Source organism: Neltuma alba, unplaced genomic scaffold, assembly GCF_004799145.2.
Source record: "Neltuma alba isolate B1F8T4 unplaced genomic scaffold, ASM479914v2 tig00010758_pilon, whole genome shotgun sequence".
Taxonomy (NCBI): domain Eukaryota; kingdom Viridiplantae; phylum Streptophyta; class Magnoliopsida; order Fabales; family Fabaceae; genus Neltuma; species Neltuma alba.
Window position 1 is genome coordinate 124351 of NW_021635583.1, and position 25072 is coordinate 149422.

The 25072-nt window shown below is 33.9% G+C and overlaps 2 protein-coding genes across 2 annotated transcripts; both read left to right on the plus strand.

The window, feature by feature from the left end:
• The first annotated feature begins 295 nt into the window (after positions 1–295).
• On the plus strand, positions 296–6158 carry LOC114758846 (arginyl-tRNA--protein transferase 2-like). The gene is given in 8 exon segments (XM_028947935.1): positions 296–571; positions 1438–1476; positions 1987–2137; positions 2564–2888; positions 4121–4935; positions 5285–5594; positions 6019–6040; positions 6043–6158. Coding segments are annotated over 8 exon segments (1887 nt in total). The 5' UTR covers positions 296–438; the 3' UTR covers positions 6135–6158.
• A 13938-nt stretch (positions 6159–20096) lies between these two features.
• LOC114758845 (arginyl-tRNA--protein transferase 2-like) lies at positions 20097–24256 on the plus strand. Its single transcript, XM_028947934.1, is given in 6 exon segments — positions 20097–20250; positions 21113–21151; positions 21656–21806; positions 22229–23368; positions 23724–23944; positions 23947–24256. Coding segments are annotated over 6 exon segments (1767 nt in total). The 5' UTR covers positions 20097–20126; the 3' UTR covers positions 24039–24256.
• The last annotated feature ends 816 nt before the right edge of the window (positions 24257–25072 follow it).

The window sequence follows — 25072 nt, forward strand, 5'->3', positions numbered from 1 at the left end:
TTATTACAAATAACTAATTTAATTAGTTCTTTACTTAAATTAGTTAATTAATTTTTATATTAAGAGCTGAAAGTAATATAAACATGTTTTATGTAAGTCCATACAAAATTTTTTTAAGATACTTATTTTATATTATGATTAAAAAAACTACTTATAAATCATTTTAAATCAGCTTTTTATTTCATTGATACTGCGATCACGTTGTCGGGTCAGGATGCATAGCACAAGATTGGCATCTTGGGTATTTTGCTGCTTTAATTAATCATAAAGTAAGCCAAAAACGCAGGAGCTTGGGTCCTGGGGCTGAAGACTATTGACCGGGGAATAAAGGCAGGAAAATAGTACGAAGCCAATTTTGCTCCGTTGTTCTTCATAAACCTTCCCTTCCTTTTAAGAACAATCTGCTGAAGAATTGAGCTTACTAGGAAGGACTTGGAAATGGCCAGGAGGTTAATAGATGAGGCAAGCAGTAGCAGCAACAGCAGAACGGAAAGCGTCGTGATCGATTGTGGAAGACGTCGAAGCTCTTGCGGTTATTGTAAATCTCCTGGTCGCACCAGCATCTCTCACGGTTTGTTTCTTCCGAATTTTGATCCTTTTCATTTATTGATTTTCTCCCCTTTTATCCTCTTTCATTCAATCAGTTCCTGAATTATCGGTTTTTATCACACGGAACTGTATTCTTGATGGGATTTGATGCGCTTGTAAATTTGTTTGTTCAAAACCGATTTCGTATGTGTTAGAATTGTTCAACCGTCCTATCCAAAGACAAAAATGTGATGAAAATACTTAGTTTCGTGGAAAATTTGATTTTTTCTCCTGGAAAGACTTTCGATTTAACGAAGTACACAATGCATCCGACCAAACCTTGCGGTAAATTTGAGCGTTGAAGGTTACACTTGCAATTCCTAAGCTTCTGGATGGCATTAGTCGCCAGGATTATCTGAGGAGTTTTCAAATTCACGTGCGGTTCTGTTTACATGCTTATTCGGGATAAGACAATGTAAAAACAGGAGCGTTCTTCCTGAAATTTTTCCCCACTTGGCTTTATGAACCAGAACTAGCTTCTCTTTCAATTAAGCTAAAAACGAAATGAGCCTAAAAATCATTTGAATCCCAACATTCAATTCAAACTCATGCCTAGATGATTTATAACCTTAATTGTGAGTGGTGAGACGAATCACTTTCACTAACCACCTCCATATCAAAATTGGTGGTTGAGGTCAAGACTCTTTCTTGATGCAATACAAGAGGAGGATACGAGTGGGAATTTGTGAAAACTGCCCGATAATTACTTATAAATGTGTAATAGCAAATATACTGTATATCTCGGGCTACATTGCTAGAATGGAATTATTTTCACTTTTGAAATAGGCCTGTAAATGCAATATAAAAATCTTCTAAATTAGTTTACTTTTCTGTTTTCCTTTCCTGCAGGCCTGTGGGCACAAAGCCTTACAGTGAATGATTACCAAGGTGAGTGCAGATGGAATTTTACATTGTGTTGCATATTTGGTTCTTTTTATTATTGATTTACATACAAACATGTAAAAGGACCTTTGTGTGCACTTGGCACTCTTTACGGCTATCCACAAGCTCATTGGCACAGTCTAAACTACTAGGCTTAGACGATTTCTTTATCATAATTTAAAGCCTGGTCTGGTTCTAATATTCTGTGGCTATGTGATAAGGTCTTGAGCTTCTTGTTGCAATTACATTTTCTCTTGCAAATCAAGAGTGATGCAATTGTGTTCAATATTTTTCATCTTAAAGCATTTTGCTGAAATTCATGTAATGAAGTCTTCAGGACAGCTCATAATATTTCAAATTTGCCATTGTTCTTGGAGAGATGTGATGCGTAGCTCTTCTAATTCAGCTGATCATAAAAAATTGGCATGCTTCAACTTAAACGTCTGAATAGCTATGTTTGTATGACTTTTTTTTTGTTTGGGGGCTATTCAATTTTATATTGTTTTGTTTTGATAGATCTTCTTGATCGGGGTTGGAGAAGATCTGGATGTTTTCTTTACAAACCAGAGATGGAAAGGACATGCTGTCCTTCTTATACAATTCGCTTGAAAGCAAGTGACTTTGTTCCTTCTAAAGAGCAACTTCGTGTATCTAAACGGGTGCAAAGGTATCCTTCTTTTGCCCCATAGCAAGTAATATTAAATTGAAGACATTAAAATGGTTAGTGTTCTCTGGTATCAAGAATGTTTACGAGCATCCCAGGAGATTTTAACCTATTATTTAGCTAAATTAGAAAATTTGGTTTCCTTTTAATATTTTTCTTTAGTGCGTGTGTGTGTCTGTGTCTGTTTCCTTGGAGGGGACAAGGTTGGGAAAGAGAAAGGTGGGGATGGGTTATATTAATAAAATAGACTCTAAGACGCAGCTTCTTTCCTCTTTTCTGCTTTATTCATTTGGTGTTTTATGATGGTTGAGTGCAATGAATGGGATATTATCCGTTTAGAGCCATTTATATCATTTGATATTTCTACCTTCAAACATCTTGCAGCTGTTTTACTTCTTAATTTTCCATTAATTATTTGGATGTGCCTAGGTTTCTAGATGGCGCGTTGGATGTCAAAAAAGCTAATACTTCAGAGCACCCAACTGCTTCTAATGAATCTGAAAGCTCTGTCCTCCATGAGTTCTCAAGCCCTCTGTCTAAAGACTCCCTTTCTACTTGTAATGAAGAGAAAAATGAGACTGAGAAAGTTTTGCGCTGCTTATCAGATCAAATTGAAGATGCAGTTTGCATGCTCACTAATAAGGAAGAATTTCCCTCTGGTATTCAGTTACCAAAAGCTTCAGTCAAAAAAGTTTCACCTGGGAAGAGGAAGTTACTAGTTAATGGATCAGAAGATCTCCTATACAGTAGCAACATAGCATTCCAAATTGCCGCTTCTATAAGCGAGCACAACTAGGTGACAAAAATGCCCATCAGTCAAAACTGTCTAAAGATTGTACAGAAGAGAATGGATAGTCTCCTAAAGTTATCGCTGAAATTTGGCAACATCTTTAGCGCATACTTTAAAATGTTCTGATATATCTGTAAGATCTTGCAGTGGACATATCAATTTTTATTCCTCCACTAAGAAAGCTTCCTCAAGTGAGGTGCTCAAAATGCTTCAGCTCCTAAAAAATCTGGGATAACGCGTGGGAGTGAAGGAAACTGGTTGAATAACCCTCAGTGTAGTGAAGTGAAAAGGCGGAGGCTTGAGCTTCGCCTGAAAAGATCAAGTTTTGATCCTGAAGAATATGCTTTGTATAGAAGATATCAGCTCAAAGTGCCTAATGATAAACCAGAACATGTGACCGAGGACTCATATCGGAGTTCTGGTTGATATCTCCATTGTTATATGTTGCTTCCTTTGGGGATGGCAAGTTCCTCCTTGTGGTTTGGCTCCTTTCATCAACAGTATTTAATAGATGACCAATTAGTGGCAGTTGGAGTTATAGAATTATTTAGCTAAATTAGAAAATTTGGTTTCCTTTTAATATTTTTCTTTAGTGCGTGTGTGTGTCTGTGTCTGTTTCCTTGGAGGGGACAAGGTTGGGAAAGAGAAAGGTGGGGATGGGTTATATTAATAAAATAGACTCTAAGACGCAGCTTCTTTCCTCTTTTCTGCTTTATTCATTTTTGGTGTTTTATGATGGTTGAGTGCAATGAATGGGATATTATCCGTTTAGAGCCATTTATATCATTTGATATTTCTACCTTCAAACATCTTGCAGCTGTTTTACTTCTTAATTTTCCATTAATTATTTGATGTGCCTAGGTTTCTAGATGGCGCGTTGGATGTCAAAAAAGCTAATACTTCAGAGCACCCACCTGCTTCTAATGAATCTGAAAGCTCTGTCCTCTCATGCTCAGTCTCAGTTCTCAAGCCCTCTGTCTAAAGACTCCCTTTCTACTTGTAATGAAGAGAAAAATGAGACTGAGAAAGTTTTGCGCTGCTTATCAGATCAAATTGAAGATGCAGTTTGCATGCTCACTAATAAGGAAGAATTTCCCTCTGGTATTCAGTTACCAAAAGCTTCAGTCAAAAAAGTTTCACCTGGGAAGAGGAAGTTACTAGTTAATGGATCAGAAGATCTCCTATACAGTAGCAACATAGCATTCCAAATTGCAGCTTCTATAAAGCGAGCACAACTAGGTGACAAAAATGCCCATCAGTCAAAACTGTCTAAAGATTGTACAGAAGAGAATGAGATGTCTCCTAAAGTTATTGCTGAAAAATTGGCAACATCTTTAGTGCATACTTTAAAATGTTCTGATATATCTGTAAGATCTTGCAGTGGACATATCAATTTTTATTCCTCCACTAAGCAAGCTTCCTCAAGTGAAGGTGCTCAAAATGCTTCAGCTCCTAAAAAATCTGGGATAAAGCGTGGGAGTGAAGGAAACTGTTTGAATAACCCTCAGTGTAGTGAAGTGAAAAGGCGGAGGCTTGAGCTTCGCCTGAAAAGATCAAGTTTTGATCCTGAAGAATATGCTTTGTATAGAAGATATCAGCTCAAAGTGCATAATGATAAACCAGAACATGTGACCGAGGACTCATATCGGAGGTTTCTGGTTGATACTCCATTGTTATATGTTGCTTCCTTTGGGGATGGCACAGTTCCTCCTTGTGGTTTTGGCTCCTTTCATCAACAGTATTTAATAGATGACCAATTAGTGGCAGTTGGAGTTATAGATATCCTTCCAAAATGTTTATCCAGTAAATATTTGTTCTGGGATCCTGACTTTGCCTTCTTATCTCTGGGCAAGTATTCAGCACTCCAGGAAATACATTGGGTGAAAGAAAACCAAATTCATTGTCCTAGCATTCAGTACTATTACCTTGGCTACTATATTCACTCTTGCAGCAAGATGAGATATAAAGCTGCGTATGGCCCATCAGAGCTTCTATGTCCTCTACGGTATCAGTAAGTTTTTTAATCCAAATCCCTGAAGAAATTTGCTACTTCATCATGATGTTAGTTCCTTCATGAATATCTATAGAAAGTTACTGTCTTTATCCAAAATTGTTGTTGGGTTGCTTTTCAATATCTCCACCATAGTTATCAAATCCTACTGCGGTTTGTATTCCTTTATATTGTTGTCAGACACCGTATTTTTTAATTTTAGGTGATGTGAAATGATCGGAATGTACCATCATGATCTTGCAGCCTGTAGATTTGTTAAATAAACCATACTTGCTGTTGGATTCTGATAACTTTTTGTAGGCATCCTTTATTATTTTCAATGAGGCTGAGGGTAATGCATGATCTACAGATGGGTTCCATTCGACATTGCAAAGCCTTTGCTTGACAGAAAACCATATGTTGTTTTATCAGATTCTTCCATTTCACAAAATGGAGAGTCATGCCAACCTCAAGTTACTGTAGATGTTTTGGAAAGGCATCTTGATGCTGACCAACAAGACGCAAATGACGTTCCAATGGATGAAGATGAAGAAATGGATGATTCTGAATTGGAAAGTTCTGATGATGAGCCCAGCCTAGAAACTACCTCATACAGTGAAAAAGATGGTGATGTCAGCAAAGTTTTGCTTGGGTTAAAGGGATCTCGCCTGAGGTACAAGGTATGACTGCTCAAGTCTTGGGTGTGCAAGTACTCTAGACCCGAATACTTCTCTCTCTTCTTCTCTCTCTCCTCTCAACATACTCAAAAATTTCAAAGGAAAATCGTAGAAAATATAGTATTGATTATTAGCTATTTTAAATATTTGGTAATCAGTGTGGTTTTACTCTTGTATGGCCTTTGGAACACACATTGTATAAATTCATATTATTTAAAACTAACCATATTAGGTATAATATAATTTCTTTACAAAATTAACTGCTTTAGGATAAAGCTAAAATTCTGAGGAGAACTACTTACATGTAACATGCACTGAAACGTTTTCACACGCACTCCTCGCTTCAGCACTTTCTCCTTTAACTGCTTGTGTCTGGGTTTTTTTATTTTAAAAAAATCATGGTATTCCTCATATTTTGCATGTGAAGGATCTGCGAGGTGCCTTTGGTCCAGAGAGCGGAGTGACTTTGAATCTCAGTTGCAGAGATACAAGAGCGTTGTGGGGCCGGAGTTATGTGAGCGAATGGTCTATTCACTGGGATAATATACGGCAGTTGATGGCTGAATTTGATGCTTCATCATCTCTAGGTCTTTGTTGCTAATTTATGGATTGTTTTATCTTTTCGTCTTTTGTTAACGTTTCCTATATGATCTAATCTATGCATGCATGTTTCTGCATTCTTTGAGGACATATCTTTACCAGCAAAATGAATTGCAGATTGGGTTTTTGGTCGTCAGTCGTCAGTTTAAGCGGTAGTAGTTCATTAGCTTTCAGATATTCATGGGCTGGATCAGGTTCTCTTGGAAAGTTAATAGAAACTCCATGGCTGTAAGTGGCCGTAACTAGTGAAGTCTGTTCTAAGGGAGTCCTGTATGCATCAATGATGAATTAATACTACCTTGGTCCTAAACTAGATTTTATATTAAGATTGGAAGTAGAAAAAAAATGATACTACTTCCAATTTTAATTATAAGACTTAATTTACAAATTAGAACTAAAGGTAGTATAAAGCACAAACATCAAAAGTCCTGTGAGATCAAAAGTGAAACCGGAAAACCAAATCTGCAGTTGTTGAATTTTCCTTCATTATTGTTGCCCAAGTAGGAAGTTGATCTTAATTAGAATTCACTGTGATTTCGTTTTATTTGTGTAGACTCTGTCAAACAGGAGATAGAAGCGAAATTTAGCGTACATTTTTCCGATTTCACGAGGGGACCGAATTAAACGGATTGCAGTATGCAAAATTTGCGTAAATTTTGAGGATTGAAAATGTATAAAAGTTACGAAATTTAGTTTGTCAGATCTTAATATTACCTCCAGTCCTAATATAAGATTTTATTTGATTTTTAATTTAATTCTAAATATAATATCTAATCCATTTTATCTATCACATTTATGTATTTTTTTTCCAAGTTAGTTCTTTCAACAATAGTAGTTCTAACTAATACACTTAATTAGCAAGAATATTTTGGAAAGATAATATCTATTTGTTACAAATAACTAATTTAACTTCTTTTATTAATCTTCTCAAATTAGTTAACTAGGTTTTATAATTAGGATCGGTATTAAATTTAGTTTGTCGGTAATAGCTAACCAAAAAAGAAGTCGAAATTTTGGGAGAAGATGGCTCTTATCCCCTTTCTTTCTAGCCGCTTAAGAGAGAGAAAACAGGAATGTGAAGATTAATCAGAAATAACTGAGTGATCAAAATTAGCAATTAAGGATATACAACTTAGGATGATGTTTTATGTTTTACATCAAATTCTTTTATTTACTATGTGAAATTTTTCAATCACATAGTTAATTTTTAAAATATTAATATTTAATACTACCTTAAATCCTTAATATAAAAACTAATTTGACATTCACTTTGGTTCTAAATACAGTATTTTGTTCACTTTGTCGTTTATATTTATTTATTCTATTCTAAAGTCATCTCTGTGGCAGAATTAAGATGACAAGGGATGAATCTTTGGTAATTCTAGAGGCCAGAGATGATCTAAGGATTAGGTTTTGCGCACACATCCGGGCATGGCCACCTTGTATGGTGATATGAGGTGGTGGTAAAAGTGAACCCGATCAAAGTGTGTGTTGAGGTAGTGGGTCCAATGATTTTTATGCGTGAAGCTAGGCGATGGGGCATGTGTTATATGCTCTAGGGTTTATGGTGGTTATGAACCCAAATGTTAAATCAAGTTCTTCATCTAGACTCACTTAAGACCTCAGAGCCACCACATATTGGACAAAAGTACATGGCATGAGCACCACGGTGGCAGTGGGTGTCCTAGAAGAGGAACACTAGATTAAATTGACTTATGCTACTCTTGATTATGTTTCCCAGCTGAGTTCATACTGTCGTGGTTCCGTCTCTTGCCAAATGTACGCACCTATTTAGCTTTAAGCATGAAGCTAAAACCTGGTGCCTTTTGATTGTTTCATGGTCAAAGTTTTAACCATGAAACATACTACTATAATTAATTGGGATAACAGTTTTATAATGCCTATTAATCTTGTGTTATCCGCCACTTGTGTTTTTTTTTCTTGGTGATTATACAGCAAGAGTTTATTGGCATATTGATATTGTGGCTTAACCGTAACTTATCAGTTACTATATTATGAGTAGAGAATGTTTCATTATGAAAGCTATGGGCATGGGAAGCCACTTTGCAGTGCAAAGTAAATATTTATGGTGTTGTAGAATGTTTGAATAGGTATTATTACATTATTTGTGTCATTAAAATAACTGACCTCCCATTCATTGGAGGATTTACTGTTTTGATTAGTGGGTATATTAATTTGGTTTAATAATTGGTAACTTTCTGATTTTATTCCAGCAAATGTGACATTAGCCCTCGTTTCATGGGTCTCAGTATTCTCTATATTAATGCCTCGTGCAGGATTGGTTTTGTGTGTTTTAAATATATATTGTTAACGTTGGTATAGTTGTTATCCGTTGATGTCATGAGCTGGTTAAAATTCATTATCATGATTGTCTGCTTCCTCAATATTACTATTAATATTGCTCATATTTATCCATCCATGTATCTCTCTGTATCCTTTTAATGTAATTACTTCTGTTACTGCCTTTATTGGGTTTCATTACTGTTATGCTTAGAATTAAAAAAAAAAGTGTAGTTAAATATTCATTAAATAAAAAAAAATTCATTAATATGAACATTGGCATTCATGGCATGATTTCATATATGGTCATCTTGTTGGAAATTCTGGAAATTAATTGTTATATTAAAAGAGATTATTTAATTATATTAAGTTTGGTAACCTCGATATATATATACTCTTAATGTTGGGGTTTTTATTGGGTTTACTTAATGAGTATTCCGGTGAATTTAATCCCTTCCATTTGTTGAGGTTTTATTGCTTTCGGTTGATAGGCATATTAAATTGGTTTGAATAGTTGCTAACCTCCTATTTTTCCATCAACATTTTCTCTCCTTAAATAATCATTTTTGGTGTGCCATTGGCTTCGTGTATAAAAATATTTGCAACATTGATGTTATGAGTTTCATAACACCCTATATATAACTGCCATGTGAGTGGTCCTTTGTGGGTTTTAATACATTACCGTTGTGTGGACAATTAAACTTGTTAGTGGAATTTAAAATACATTACATAATGATAATTTTGACGAAAATATTTGATTGTATGAATGGAACATTTTATATCCTATGTATCCATATTTTTATGTGTTGATTTCAATAGCTTGGCATTGGAACAAACTTTAAATTTAATCTGTTGTGACGCCTTGAGAAATTAGAATGATATTTTTAAGTCTAATTTATAATTAGAATGGGAAGATATATTGCTGTGAAATTCTAATTTAATTAGAATTATTATTGATAAGGTGTGTAAATAATTTTTCTATATCTAAAAGTGTGGGGGTACCTAAAATGTGGGGTATCTTACAAAAATAATATTGGTGGAGAAAAATACGTTTTAGTTTATTTCAAATTGTGTTAGTCTCGTTTTGGAAATCTCAATATATGTGTTGTGAAAAAAACAATAATAAGTGGAGGCTTTGTTATTTCCTATTGAGAGCAAATTTTGTGAATTACAAATTTTTCTGTGTTGCTTAAAGCAAGCACTATGTGGGTATGAAAACTTAGTCATTTATCTAGTGCAGAGATAAATGTGCTTTAATTTTCATAATATCATTATTTGTGTGGATAAATAATTTATCTTGATATAAATATGTATGAGTATGCACGACAATTGTGAATATTGAATGTGGATATAAAATATTATCTATAATGTTTTGTTGCTTCAAAATTTAATATGAAAGCATGGGTGAAAGTGGTTTTAAGTGTTGAAATCATTAAGGAATGAGATTTTGAGAGAAATGGTTTTAAAAGCTTGGTTTTTAAGAACCAATATGTGAATATTGCTTATGATATTAACACTTTGTTTGAGAAAGTTGTGCAGCTCAATTTGTATATACACAAATTTTTGAGAAATTGTTGCATTAAATTAACTGTGATGTAACTTTTGATGAATACATATTTAAATATGGAGTCCTATGAGTGAAATGAAATACTTGAGGGATACCATAAATTTTGGTATCATATACAGTGGATTCCTGTGGTATAGAGATATACAGATGTTAACTAAATTTTAGTTTATATGAGAGAAATTCACTAGTGATCATTTACCTTTAGTGGTAATTAGAGGCTAAGATGCTGAAAATTTCTTAGCAGATGTTTTAGTGTAAAACCGACACTTGTCACTAAGTTGTGATTGCTAAATGGTAATAACCATTGTAGAGAGAACAATGGTGCAAGTGGAAATCACTTGAGATACAATGTGAATGAGCATGCTTAAAAATTGGAGAGGTATCTCAATCAATTTTATGAGGTCAAAGTGGACCTAGTGAATCCGGTAATAACCCTAGGAAGAAACAGATCAATCGAGGGGAATGGGACTAAAGCCACTTGAAATTGACAATGATGGCAACCCAACCTTTGTGATTGGTGATCCCATGAAAAAGGTTCAATAGGTAAAAACAAGTCGTTTGTCAGTTCTGCTAACACTAAAATAAATTATTAGTCCCTTCATATGGCACAAGAAAGTGCTAGAATGCATTTTGGTGAGGCTGAACGAAAGCTATTAATGATTTCATAATCCTACGAGATAACGTGCTCATTGCAGGTACATTTAATGAAATCATCTCTACGAATATGGAGTGGGGCCACTCCTATGAGATCGTGACAAAATCTCCAAAGCATTCGTCATACACCAAGCACATGCGTGGTCATCTTAACGCACAAAAATGCTGTTAACAGCAAAAATGTGGGGGTATAATCTAATTAATAATACCTCTAGTATATGCCCAAGAGATATGAGTTCATAATCTATAGGACCACTGACATCTCTGTATACTAAGTGTTATTGGTCTAGGTCTGGTTTTAATCTCTAAAGACCACCAAATAAAATGGTTATACTCATGTGTGTAACTCAATTAAAGATACTTCTTTTGACACATGTGGGGGATTGTTGTAAATAATGTGTGTGTGTGTGTGTCAAAGGAAGAGTCTCACATTACTTAGGATTGTGGAGGTCCAAGTAATAAGTTATCTTGGACTACTAAATAGGCCAAGAGGAGAAGTGAGCTTGCATGCACAATAGGCCACCAAAGACAAATCTGGCAATTTCTCTTCACCCCTTGTGCACGAGTCAAATGCGGTACTGGGCACTTTATTGGAAATATTTATCTAAATTTTAATGACAATTATGTCTCTTCAATTTTCGTAACTAAAAATTTTATTCATCTTAAATAGTCATTAAATAAGTTAATCATGATTTGAAACTACCCATTTAATTATGAATTAATTCTCATTAAGTACATTTAAATATCCCCAATGATATTGTGATCCGCAGCCTATAAAAAGGGCATGAGATCGAAGTTCAAAGCAGAATGCTAAGCTTTGAGCTTTCTGGCAACTTTCTTCCCCCCTCTAGTGTTCTGCCTTGCTAAGTTCTTTTATCTTTTGCTATTCTACTTACCCTATTCTTACAAGAAAAATTTGTTTAATCATAAGGAGTGCCGCTTTCTGCTTTGCTGGTAGTTGCGGAATGACTCTTAAGGACAGTGTTCGTAGGACACGACTCAGATTTATTATTTCTCTATAGGTGTTATCATCAACAGGATTTGTAGAGCATTACAAAGGAGCTGGAAGATTGGCTAGACCTTTGAAGAATTTAAGTGCTATCGCCAACATAAAAACAGGCAAAATCATGTGAATCAAAATCTGTAACCAAAACCTGTATGACCAAAGTTTGCTGCAGGAGGTGGTGGGAATCACCGGTCATATCTTTGAAAATAGTTGGCCACCACTTGACTTGGGCATTGGCAGTAATGACAGAAAGGGCAACCACCATTACCAACACCATGACTTCCACGCGAGTAGTTACCACAAGAACCACGAGATCCACCATCCTTGTCACCCAGGACTGGAATAAAAAAACAAAACGTTGTTCTCTATCATTCCAAGAATCATTATGTTGAACAACATTAGCAGTAGGCTGAATGGACAGGTTGGAAAACTGGTTCAGTTGATCCAGCCAACTCTTGAAAGCAAGCAACGAAACTTGAGCCTCAACCCAAAAGTGTGATGACCATTCTTCTAAAAACTCATTTAGATTAAATCAAATAATTTATTTGAAAAATTAACCATGATTAAAAAAACCTAAAAATTATAAAATCATTATCATGGTTAAAAAGAATAAACTTATATCACAAGTAATATTAATAATTAACTTGGACATTGGACTTTCGAAGTCCAGAAATACTATTCAACCCTTAGTTCAAACAAAACTCATACTTTCAAACATATGAACTGATAATCTTTTTAAAATGAGCTATGGAGTCCATTCATCAAAAGTCAAGACTTTCAAAATAGTATCACATACAAAGCCTTCGAGACCTCTAGCCTTTTAATGGCTCTCTCATCAAATAACAACAATCAAAGTATTAGTTTACACATCAAAGTAGATGAGCCGTATGTGGCAATATATAATAAATTAGCATGTAGAACAAAAGCAGGGAGGTTATACAAACTATAACAACACATTAAACCTCCGAAGCATTCTCTGATAAACCACTACCTGAACTATCACCTGAAGATAGTAAAAACTACAGGGTAAGACAAAGCCTCAGTAACCAACTTTCCCACTCATCATACATACTAGCATGTGCTCATGAGGTGTCAAGTGGGACAGTTGTTAATTCTCAAAAAATATAGATATATCAATAAAATATAAAACATGTATACCAGGGTAATTTCAATCATCCAAACCCTCACTATAGAGCTAACACACAAGCCACATAAGTCTATCCCTCACTATGAGAGATCAATCAGACATATAGGCTTATCCCTTACTTTGGAAAACGAATAAGAAACCACAAAAGCCTATTCCTCACCATAGGGGATGAACGAAACCAACCAATGTGCACCAATGACAGCCTTACCACATGATAGAACAGAACTCAATTCAAAATTCAAATAATAACCAATCATTCATAATATAACGAGAAATGTCTTGATCTTTTTTCAGTATAATCCACCAGATATAAATCATATATTTTTTCAAACTTCTTAATCACAATTTTAAAATATCCCACAAGATGAATTTTAATAAACCAAAAAGGTATAACATATTTACTTGAGTTTCAAATAGAACATCATTATTCTAAAATAGCAAAATACTCACAAACAATATATTAGCACATATAACAAATGGAAAGTGGTTATCTGTCGTCAAAACAATAATAAGGATTACCACAAGGTCAATCCTGTGCTCAATCAATAATTAGTCTACATAATTAATATAATCATATGTTAATATAAGCTAATTAATTAATTAATTAAGCTTATATATGTTAGTTAAATTTCTAATTTAATTTAATTCAACTTTTATTCTAAATTCCCGTAATTTTTATAACCCAAAATTAAGTATTTTAGAACCAACTTAAAATTTTTTTAACAAGCCAAATTATTTATTTACATCTTCTAAATTATTTACTTTAATAAAAAAATTTCAAAATTTTTAAATATGAAATTATTAGATGTTAAATTCTAAAAATTCCAAGTTTAAACCTCAAAACTAAACCATTAAAAATTCAATAGTACTTCAAATATTTATAAATAAATAATCCAATCAAAATTTTAATGGTATAACTATCATATTTTTTTTCCACAAACAATAAAATTTTTAGCTAAAATAATTATTTTAAATCCTCAAGTCACCCAATAAATAAAACTAAATTGATTAAAATCTCAATAATATGTCAAACAACCCAAATAAATTGTTTAACTTAATTTTGATCGGTATAAATATGATATGTCTTGTAAATAATAGATTTCTCAACTAAAAATTAATGGACAAATATAAACCAATAGAAATGATCTACTATAATAGATCGACAATACTATGATTAATACTTATGAAAACTAAATACTTGCTCCAAATTCTATACTAAAAATTTTCTCTAAGCAACACAAAATTATCATCATTAGATAGATCTAACTGAGTAGAATAATTTTTATGAAAGAAGTTTTATAATTAAAAGTAATTTTACTTATCAAAATAAGTTGTAATGGTAGAGGAAGACGTTGGAGAGAGAGATGCTACAACAGGGGGAGAGAGAGAGAGAGAGGAAAAGAAAAATGACGGTTAAAATAAATTTTGAGATACACTGAAGTTAAAAATCCTAGTTAAAACGAGAAAAATAACAGTTTGGAATCCTATTTTTTGTAATTTTGGAATAAAAATTAAGATGTTATAAGGAGAGATTGAGTTGATCCATCAGTTTTACGACAATAGTGTTTTATTCGGCATCTAACCCATTTAGAGCGTGGAGTATGAGATCCTCAGTAGCACAGGGGCTTCAACCAATGCTAGTTGATTAAAAATATTTGGTTAGGTATTCTTCTATCTTTATTCTGTTTTCACGAGTCTAATATAGCCCTGTTTTAAAAAACCATGACACGCACCCTAATGGAGGCACAAGACAATGCACGAGCTCTACTCCATAGTTCTTGGGCTGTCTTGCAATGGAGGAGCTGAGCACAAATCTCCTGAGACATTGTGTTTCAAAACCATCTCACCAACATATGGTTGACGGAGAACCACTCTTTATAGTCTGGATTGACTTTCGTCCCTGCACCATCAGGGATCAAAGGAGGTGGGGTACTAACGGAGCTGTTAAAATGACCTTGAAGACAGATGCCGGCATAGTTCTTGGAAAGAGGTGAAGAGGCGGACCCAGCAGAAGCAGAATCAGAGGTAGAAACTAGAAAGAGTCATGGTGACAGCTGGCTTTGATGCCAAGATAAAAAATTAGGGTAAATAAATGAATAAGCTGAAGGCACGGTGCCCTAGGTACTAAGGTTCTTTTCAAGATATAGAGTGCAATTGGACAAAGTAGTATAGTATGAGGTAGGGCCCATTATGAGGCCTATTGGGCGCATGACTGAATATTACAGTAATACAATAACTCAATGGCTATATTTTAACAATAATTAATTTAACAAATTTTTTATAATTTATTTAAATTATTTAACTAACTTTTATATTAAGAACTTGAACTAGTATATAGACTACAGAAGTGTTTGAGTAATCCCAAAATTACTTTTGAAAAGTATTTTTTCACAAATCGAGACAAACTCCTTCACATATAAATACTGTAAAAATAATTTTAAAACCAAGATTTTACTTCTACCCAAACACCCTTTACTATATATATATATATATGAGTAAATAAAAGCTCTATGCTTTTTTTTTTCTTTTATATCATCACTAACATCATAGTATGTTTGGTTTTATGTTTAATGTGAAACTAGACGATTCATCATTTGTTGGGCTCTTCTCTTTTTTTTTTTTTTTGGGTGACAGACTCATGGCAATTAGTTAGTTCTGGTTTTTTGTTAAGACAGTCAGTTCACTTTAAACAAGCATAAAGCATGCCATACTTGTTGAAAAGAAATCATACAAAAGAGAACATTGAAACCAAATCAGTCATACTGCTGTGGAAAAATTCTAATCAAACTGTCAATATGCAAATTTATCTTTTACAATGTTTTACATGGCTATATTTTATTAATTATACAAAAATCAAAATACCATTTATCTTATTTTGAAAGAAAAATTCAAGAACATGCACACTTTTTTTAAAAAAATATAGAAAAATACATATTGGTAACTAGTAAATTGTCTTAGTGGCAACGTTAGCCATTAGATGAGATTTCAAATTTGAACCTAATGTTAATGTGTTTTTCTGAGTGTTTAAATCGTATAATATTAAAAGTAATACTTTGAGTTGTTAGATATCGAAATATATTTTCTTAACAAATTAAATAATAAAATTATACCATGTCATTTTACAGACTTAATTAATTAATTGATTGATTAATTTAATTGAATTTATAACAATACATATCATTGTATTATTTCATTAAGAATTTCATTAGTGACTAAAAAGAATGGTGAGAAATAGTTATTGAGATTTCTTTTTTTTTTTTTATATTTTTTGCTAGCAATTTTGACCCTGTTTGGCATTAGAATTGAAATCACTTATAAACATATTTCATATAAGTAGACACACAATTTTTCTAACATAACCAACAAGTTGTTGGATGAAGTGATAGCGGCTTCACCCCTATGAGAAGGAGAACACAAGTTCAAATCTTGAAAAACGTACTTGTTGGAAGGGCTATTCCTTACAGCTTCATGCCCGAAAGGGATTAGTTTTAAGTTTAATAGACTTAGGGATACCCTTGTTTCATTTATAAAAAAAAATTCTAACATACTTAAGTCATGTTCCAATTAAAAAACTCTTATAAGCTATTCTAACCTAGCATTTTATTTCATTGATATTGCGTGCACGTTGTCAGGTCAGGTTGTGCAGCACAAGATTGGCATGTTGCGTATTTTTGCGGCTTTAATTAATCATAAAATAAAGGGAAAAGGACACTAAGTCCCATAGAAGGAAATATAATACAAAACAGTCCCTTGAAATCTGATAATGAATTACAAGTCTCATAGCAACTTAATTGCAATAATAAGAATATCAAAAGACATTATTGGCCAACAGTGTAGAAGTAAAGGGCACTCATATTTCTTGCATGGTTTGAAGTTGCTGCGCATGGGAGAGAAGAGCTGGTGAAAGAAAGAATCAGCCATTGATGATGAAGCATCTTTCTTATCATCATTAGTGAACTTCAAAGAGCTTCCATTTTAATCTCTCCACACTTCCAATTTTGCAACTTTGTTCCCCTCCTCTCCTACTACATTTTACTTGACAGATTGTGTATGGGTATAAAAATTTAGAAAATCGCTTTTGCCTTTAGATATTACAAAGCTTTTGTTTTTGGTCTAATATGAATAAGTTAATCAATAGAAAGATTGTGTTTTTATTTGGTTTGGGTTGGTGATTTAAGTTGGGGTTTCATTATGGGTGGGTAGGATAATGATGGGTGCTTTATTTTTGGTTCCATGATGGGTGGTTTTGCTCTGTTTTAGCATAGTTTAATGTGAAAGGCTAAAAAGAAGATGAAGGTTGGTGTGCGTAGAAATCTTTCCTGGGAAATGGGATATTGTGTTGTCAATGTACTACGAAAGTTGTTAATGGATGCCGCGATAATTATCAATAGTGCTGTTTCAATTGTCAATAACAGCTGGACCATTGTTGATGCAGATTTACATTAATGATGGCCAGTACGTTTAGCAAACATCTATTTTTCTTTTTTCATATAGGTAAGAAACCAATTGAAGTGAAAAAGAGGAGAAAAAAATAAGAAAAAACAGATGCAAAAGAAAAACTTACAACAGAATGTGTATAAATTAGTTGTCATGACTACATTACTAGTTGTCATTCACTGCATTATCACTTGTCATTATGTGCTACAAAGTTATAATCACGTTGAATTCTTTTTTCTTTATGCAGAGAAATTGCTTCTATCAAATACCTCATAAGGTGAAGCTACAACTATTTGAGCATGAGGAGCAACTAGATAGGCAAGTTAAATATGCGAAAGTCTATGTGCAAACTGATAGATGAGTTGGATTAGTTGTCTTTGTCTTTTTTCAATTATGGTCAAAGATTCAAAAGTATGAAGTGTCACCTACAAGGATGGGGTGGATGTACTCACATGGTTACGAATGAGGGGTGGGACAATTTATGATGATTATAGATACATAATGCCAAAGTACTCCCATAAAGACCTTCGTGATTTGAAAGTTAGCTGCTTGTAGTGGCTTGTCAGTCACTGGAACAATTTACATATAGACAAAGTCTTGTCTATACTTCTAGGAAAAAGTCACAGCAAAAGAAAGAAATAGAGACCATAGTTGTTTATATCAGTTGTGCTTGTAAAATGGCATTTTGTATTGAAGTCATTAAATGCTGTGATGAAAAATAGTTGATCAGACTGTATTTACAATTTGTGGTGCCACTTTTGATAATTTTATGTAGTTGTATTGATAAATAAATTATGTAGTTAATATCTATGAACTAGTGCACAAGTAGTATCATTACTTTGTATAAAATTCATGGATAATCTAATTCCATGCAGTGTATTACTTTATATGAAAGTGTTATTTATTTGAAATTTCTAATTAAGTTATTTAACTAAGTAATTCTGAAAATGACATTAAACAATAGAAAATTTAACAAGTACAATGGCCTTATTAACAAGTCAATGTTTGGATATTAACAACTGATATTGGAAATTTTCAGAATTGAGGGTGTTGTTTGTTTAAAATGTTCGATTAAATTATACATAACTTAAAATATAAATATTAATCAGAAGGTACGTTAATTGGATGATAATTTTTCAAAACTTGACAAGTCACAGTGTAACTATTGACAAATCATGGTGCCACTATTGATAAGTCACGATGCGTTTGTTGACAAGCCTAATAATGCTCAATCTGCTACAGCCTCTGAAGCAGAAAGGACGGAGAGGCATTCTGTAATAGGCGTCACTCTGTCTGGATGAAATTCTATACTCTTGATTTCATGGTTGACAAGTCACAATACTACCGTCAACAAGTCACAGTGCCATTGTTGACAAGTGATGATGTAATTATTAACAATTCATTTTATAATTTTATATAAGTAATAATAGACTTTTAATAATGATTGTATACGACATTATAACCAAAATGTCAGAGTAATTAAAAACATCATATGATATGTCAACATTATGTAACATGAATTCATATTTTAGATAACTTACATCAGCAAATTAATTGACAAGTCATATTGCAATTAGTGACAAGTCAGAATGGGTCTATTGATAATGCAGGTGCAATAATTAATGACAGTAGAATCTAACATACTATTTTATAGCCAACTTTCATTTATACCTTTGTATATATGGAACCATTCATATTTCACAACTCATCAAAATAAAATAAAAATACGGGTTGTATGTAATTACCAAACTAATTATTGGTGTGTATCCATTTATAAAAATCTCTTCATACTTATTTACAAAATATTTCTTTCACATCCATATACAAAAAATAGTTGACTTCAATATGTTCTCAGTTAGTATTTGAGTTCTTGCATGGTTTGATGGTGTGATGCTTCGCAGACATACTGGTTGTCGTTAATGTAAACCTGCATCAATAATTGTCCAGCTGTTATTGATAAGTGAAGCAGCACTATTAACAATTATCACGGCATCCATTGACAACTTTCATAGCCTACATTGACAATACAATATCCTGTTTCGTAGGAAAGGTTTCTACCCACACCAACCTTCATCTTCTTCAGCGCCTTTCACACTAAACCATGCTAAAACAGAACAAAACCACCCACAATGTAATAAAAAATAGAGCATCTATCATCATCCTACCCACCCGCAATGAAACCCCAACTTAAATCACCAACCTACACCAAACAAAAACACAACTTTTCTATTGATTAACTTATTCATATTAGACCAAAAACCAAAGTTTTGTAATACCTAAAGACAAAAACAATTTTCTAAATTCTCATACCCAAACACAATCTGTCAAGCAAAATGTAGAGGAGAGGAGGGAAAGAAAATTTCAAAACTTGGAAGTCTGGAGAGATTAAAATGGAAACTCTTTAAAGTTTACTAATGGTAACGAGGAAGATGCTTCATCATCAATGGCTGCTTCCTCCTTTCTCCAGCACTTCTCTCCCATGCATAGCAGCTTTAGATTGTATGAGAAATATGAGTGCCCTTTCTTTCTACACTACTGGCAATAATATCTTTTTGACATTTTTATTATTGCAGTCGAGTCACTATGGGACTTGTGATTTATTATCCCATTTTAAGGGACTGTTTTGTAGCATATTTTCTTATATGAAACCTTAGTGTCATTTTCCCTAGAATAAACCAAAAAAGGCGGAAGCTTGGGTCCCTGGCGGAGGACTATTTAATGGGGAATCAAGAAAGGAAGATAGGAAGAGCACTCCATCAAGTCTTTCCCTTCCTTCTATGAACAATCTGCTGAAGAATTGAGCTTACAAAGAAGGACTTGGAAATGGCCAGGAGGTTGAGAGATGAGGCAAGCAGCAGCAGCAACAGCAGAACGGAAAGCGTTGTGATCGATTGGGGAAGACTTGAAAGCCCTTGCGGTTATTGTAATGGAAACAGCTTCTCTCACGGTTTGTTTCTTCCAAATTTTGATCCTTTTCATTTATTGATTTTCTCCCCTTTTATCCTCTTTCATTCAATCAGCTGCTGAATTATCGGTTTCGGTCACACGGAACTGTATTCTTGATGGGATTTGATACGCTTGTAAATTCGTTTGCTCAACCGATTTCGTATGTGTTAGGATTGTTCAACCGTCCTATCCAAAGACAAAAATGTGATGAAAATACTTAGTTCGTGGAAAATTTGAAGTTTTCTCCTGGAAAGACTTTCGATTTGACTAAGGACACAATGCATCCGACTAAACCTTGGGGTAAATTTGAGCGTTGAAGGTTACACTTGCAATTCCTAAGTATCTGGATGGCAGTAGTCGCAATGATTATCGGAGGAGTTTTCAAATTCACGTGCGGTTCTGTTTAAATGCTTATTCGGGATAAGACAGTGTAAAAACAGGAGCGTTCTTCCTGAAACTTTTCCCCAATTGGCATTATGAACCAGAACTGGCTTCTCTTTCAATTAAGCTAAAAACGAAATGAGCCTAAAAATCATTTGAATCCCAACATTCAATTCAAACTCGTGCCTAGATGATTTATAACCTTAATTGTGAGTGGCGAGACGAATCACTTTCACTAACCACCTCCATATCAAAATTGGTGGTTGAGGTCAAGACTCTTTCTTGATGCAATGCAAGAGGAGCATATGGAGTGGGAATTTGTGAAAACTGCCCGATAAATACTTATAAATGTGTAAAGCAAATATACTGTGTATATTGGGCTATCTTACTAGAATGGAATTATTTTCACTTTGAAATAGGCCTGTCAATGCAGCATAAAAATCTTCTAAATTAGTCTTCTCTTCTGTTTTCCTTTTCTGCAGTCCTGCGGGCACAAACCCTTACAGTGAATGATTACCAAGGTGAGTGCAGATGGAATTTTACCTTGTGCTGCATATTCTGTTATTTTTATTATTGATTTACATACAAACATGTAAAAGGACCTTTGTGTGCACTTAGCACTCTTCAGGGCTCTCCACAATCTCATTGGCACGGTCTAAACTACTAGGCTTAGATGATTTCTTTATCATAATTTAAAGCCTGGTCTGGTTCTCATATGCTGCAGCTATCTGTTAAGGTCTTGAGCTTCTTGTTGGAATTACATTTTCTCTTGCAAATCAAGAGTGATGCAATTGTGTTCAATATTTTTCATCTTAAAACATTTTGCTGAAATTTATGTAAGGAAGTCTTCAGGACAGATCATAATATTTCAAATTTGCCATTGTTCTTGGAGAGATGTGATGCATAGCTTTTCTAATTCAGCTGTATCAGAAAAAATTGGCATGCTGCGATTTAAACATCTGAATTGCTATGTTTGTATGACTTATTTTTGTGCAATTCAATTTTATATTGTTTTGTTTTGATAGATCTTCTTGATCGGGGTTGGAGAAGATCTGGATGTGTTGTTTACAAACCAGAGATGGAAAGGACATGCTGTCCTTCTTATACAATTCGCTTGAAAGCAAGTGACTTTGTTCCTTCTAAAGAGCAACTTCGTGTATCTAGACGGATGCAAAGGTATCCTTCTTTTGCCCCACAGCAAGTAATATTAAATTGAAAACAATAAAATTGTTACTGTTTCTCTGGTATAAAGAACGTTTAAGAGCATCCCAGGAGATTTTAACCTATTATTTAGCTAAATTAGAAAATTTGGGTTCCTTTTAATCTTTTTCTTTAGTGTGCGCGCGCGCGTGCATTTCCTTGGAGGGGACAAGGTTGGGAAAGAGAAAGGTGGGGATGGGTTAGATTAATAAAATAGACTCTAAGACGCAGCTTCTTTCCTCTTTTCTGCTTCATTCATTTGGTGTTTTATGATGGTTGAGTGCAACTAATGGGATATTATCCGTTTAGAGCCATTTATATCATTTGATATTTCTACCTTCAAACATCTTGCAGCTGTTTTACTTCTTAATTTTCCATTAATTATTTGATGTGCCTAGGTTTCTAGATGGCGAGTTGGATGTCAAAAAAGCTAATACTTCAGAGCATCCAGCTACTTCTAATGAATCTGAAAGCTCTGTCCTCCATGAGTTCTCAAGCCCTCTGTCTAAAGACTCCCTCTCTACTTGTAATGAAGAGAAAAATGAGACTGAGAAAGTTTTGCGTTGCTTATCAGATCAAATTGATGATGCAGTTTGCATGCTCACTAATAAGGAAGAATTTCCCTCTGGTATTCAGTTACCAAAAGCTTCAGTCAAAAAAGTTTCACCTGGGAAGAGGAAGTTACTATTTAATGGATCAGAAGATCTCCTATACAGTAGCAAAATAGCATTCCAAATTGCAGCTTCTATAAAGCGAGCACAACTAGGTGACAAAAATGCCCATCAGTCAAAACTGTCTAAAGATTGTACAGAAGAGAATGAGATGTCTCCTAAAGTTATCGCTGAAAAGTTGGCAACATCTTTAGCGCATACTTTAAAATGTTCTGATATATCTGTAAGATCCTGCAATGGACATATCAACTTTAATTCTTCTACTAAGCAAGCTTCCTCAAGTGAAGGTGCTCAAAATGCTTCAGCTCCTAAAAAATCTGGGATAAAGCATGGGAGTGAAGGAAACCGTTTGAGTAACCCTCAGTGTAGTGAAGTGAAAAGGCGGAGGCTTGAGCTTCGCCTGAAAAGATCAAGTTTTGATCCTGAAGAATATGCTTTGTATAGAAGATATCAGCTCAAAGTGCATAATGATAAACCAGAACGTGTGACCAAGGACTCATATCGGAGGTTTCTGGTTGATACTCCATTGTTATATGTTGCTTCCTTTGGGGATGGCACAGTTCCTCCTTGTGGTTTTGGCTCCTTTCATCAACAGTATTTAATAGATGACCAATTAGTGGCAGTTGGAGTTATAGATATCCTTCCAAAATGTTTATCCAGTAAATATTTGTTCTGGGATCCTGACTTTGCCTTCTTATCTCTGGGCAAGTATTCAGCACTCCAAGAAATAAATTGGGTGAAAGAAAACCAAATTCATTGTCCTAGCATTCAGTACTATTATCTTGGCTACTATATTCACTCTTGCAGCAAGATGAGATATAAAGCTGCATTTGGCCCGTCAGAGCTTCTATGTCCTCTACGGTATCAGTAAGTTATTTAATCCAAATCCCTGAAGAAATTTGCTACTTCATCATGATGTTAGTTCCTTCACGAATATCTATAGAAAGTTACTGTCTTTATCCAAAATTGTTGTGGTTGCTTTCCAATATCTCCACCATAGTTATCAAATCCTACTGCAGTTTGTAATCCTTTATAATGTTGTCAAGACACTGTATTTTTTAGTTGTAGGTGATATGAAATGATCAGAATGTACCATCATGATCTTCCAGCCTGTAGATTTGTTAAATAAACTATACTTGCTTTTCTGTTGGATTCTGATAACTTTTTGTATGCATCCTTGATTATGTTTCAATGAGGCTGATGAGTGATGCATGATCTACAGATGGGTTCCATTCGACATTGCAAAGCCTTTGCTTGACAGAAAACCATATGTTGTTTTATCAGATTCTTCCATTTCACAAAATGGAGAGTCATGCCAACCTCAAGTTACTGTAGATGTTTTGGAAAGGCATCTTGATGCTGACCAACAAGACGCAAATGACGTTCCAATGGATGAAGATTACGAACTGGATGATTCTGAATTGGAAAGTTCTGACGACAAGCCAGCCTAGAAACTACCTCATGCAGCGAAACAGATGGTGATGTGGGCAAAGTTTTGCTTGGGTTAAAGGGATCTCGCCTGAGGTACAAGGTATGACTGCTCAAGTCTTAGCTGTGCTAGTCCTCTGGACCCGAATACTTCTCTCTTCCTGGAGCTCAAAATACTTAAAATTTCAAAGGAAAATCGTAGAAAATATAGTATTGATTATTAGCTATTTTAAATATTGGTAATCAATGTGGTTTTACTCTTGGATGTCCTTTGTAACACACGTTGTATAAATTCATATTATTTAAAACTAACCAATATTAGGTTTATTATAATTTCTTTACAAAATTAACTGCTTTAGGATAAAGCTAAAATTCTGAGGGGAACTAGTTACATATAACATGCCCTAAAACGTTTTCACAGGCACTCCTCGCTTCAGCAGTTTCTCCTGTGACTGCTTATATCTTGGTTTTTTTTTTTTTTATTTGAAAAGAATCATGGTATTCCTCATATTTTATATATGAAGGATCTGCTTCGGGATAGATTTGGCTCTTTGGAAAGTTAATAGAAACTCTATATCTGTAAGTGGTGGTAACTAGTAAGTCTGTTCTAAAGGAGTCCTGCATGCATCAATGAATGAATGAACACTACGTCGGTCCTCATTTAGATTTTATATTTACAATCGAAATTGTGGGAGAGCATGGCTCTTATCCCCTTCTTTCTAGAAATAACTTGTAAAAAATTAACTGAGTGATCAAAATTAACAATTAAGGATATACAACATAGGGTAATGTTTACATAAAAATTTTTATATTTGTTATGTAAAGTTTTTCAATCATATAGTTAATTTTTGAAATATGAGTATTTGGTACTATTTTTGACTTTTAATATAAAAATTAATTTGACATTTAATTTGATTTTAAATATAATATTTTAATCTATTTTGTCTCTCATATTTATTCATGTTTTCTAACATAGTCTTTGTAATAGCTGCACATATTAAATGTTTCATCTAATAATAATTCTAATTAATACATATAAATTAGCAAGATTATTTTAAGGAATATAACACTTACTTATTACAAATAATTAAATTAATTAGCTTTTATATTAAGAATAAAAAATATAATAGCATTTAAATATAA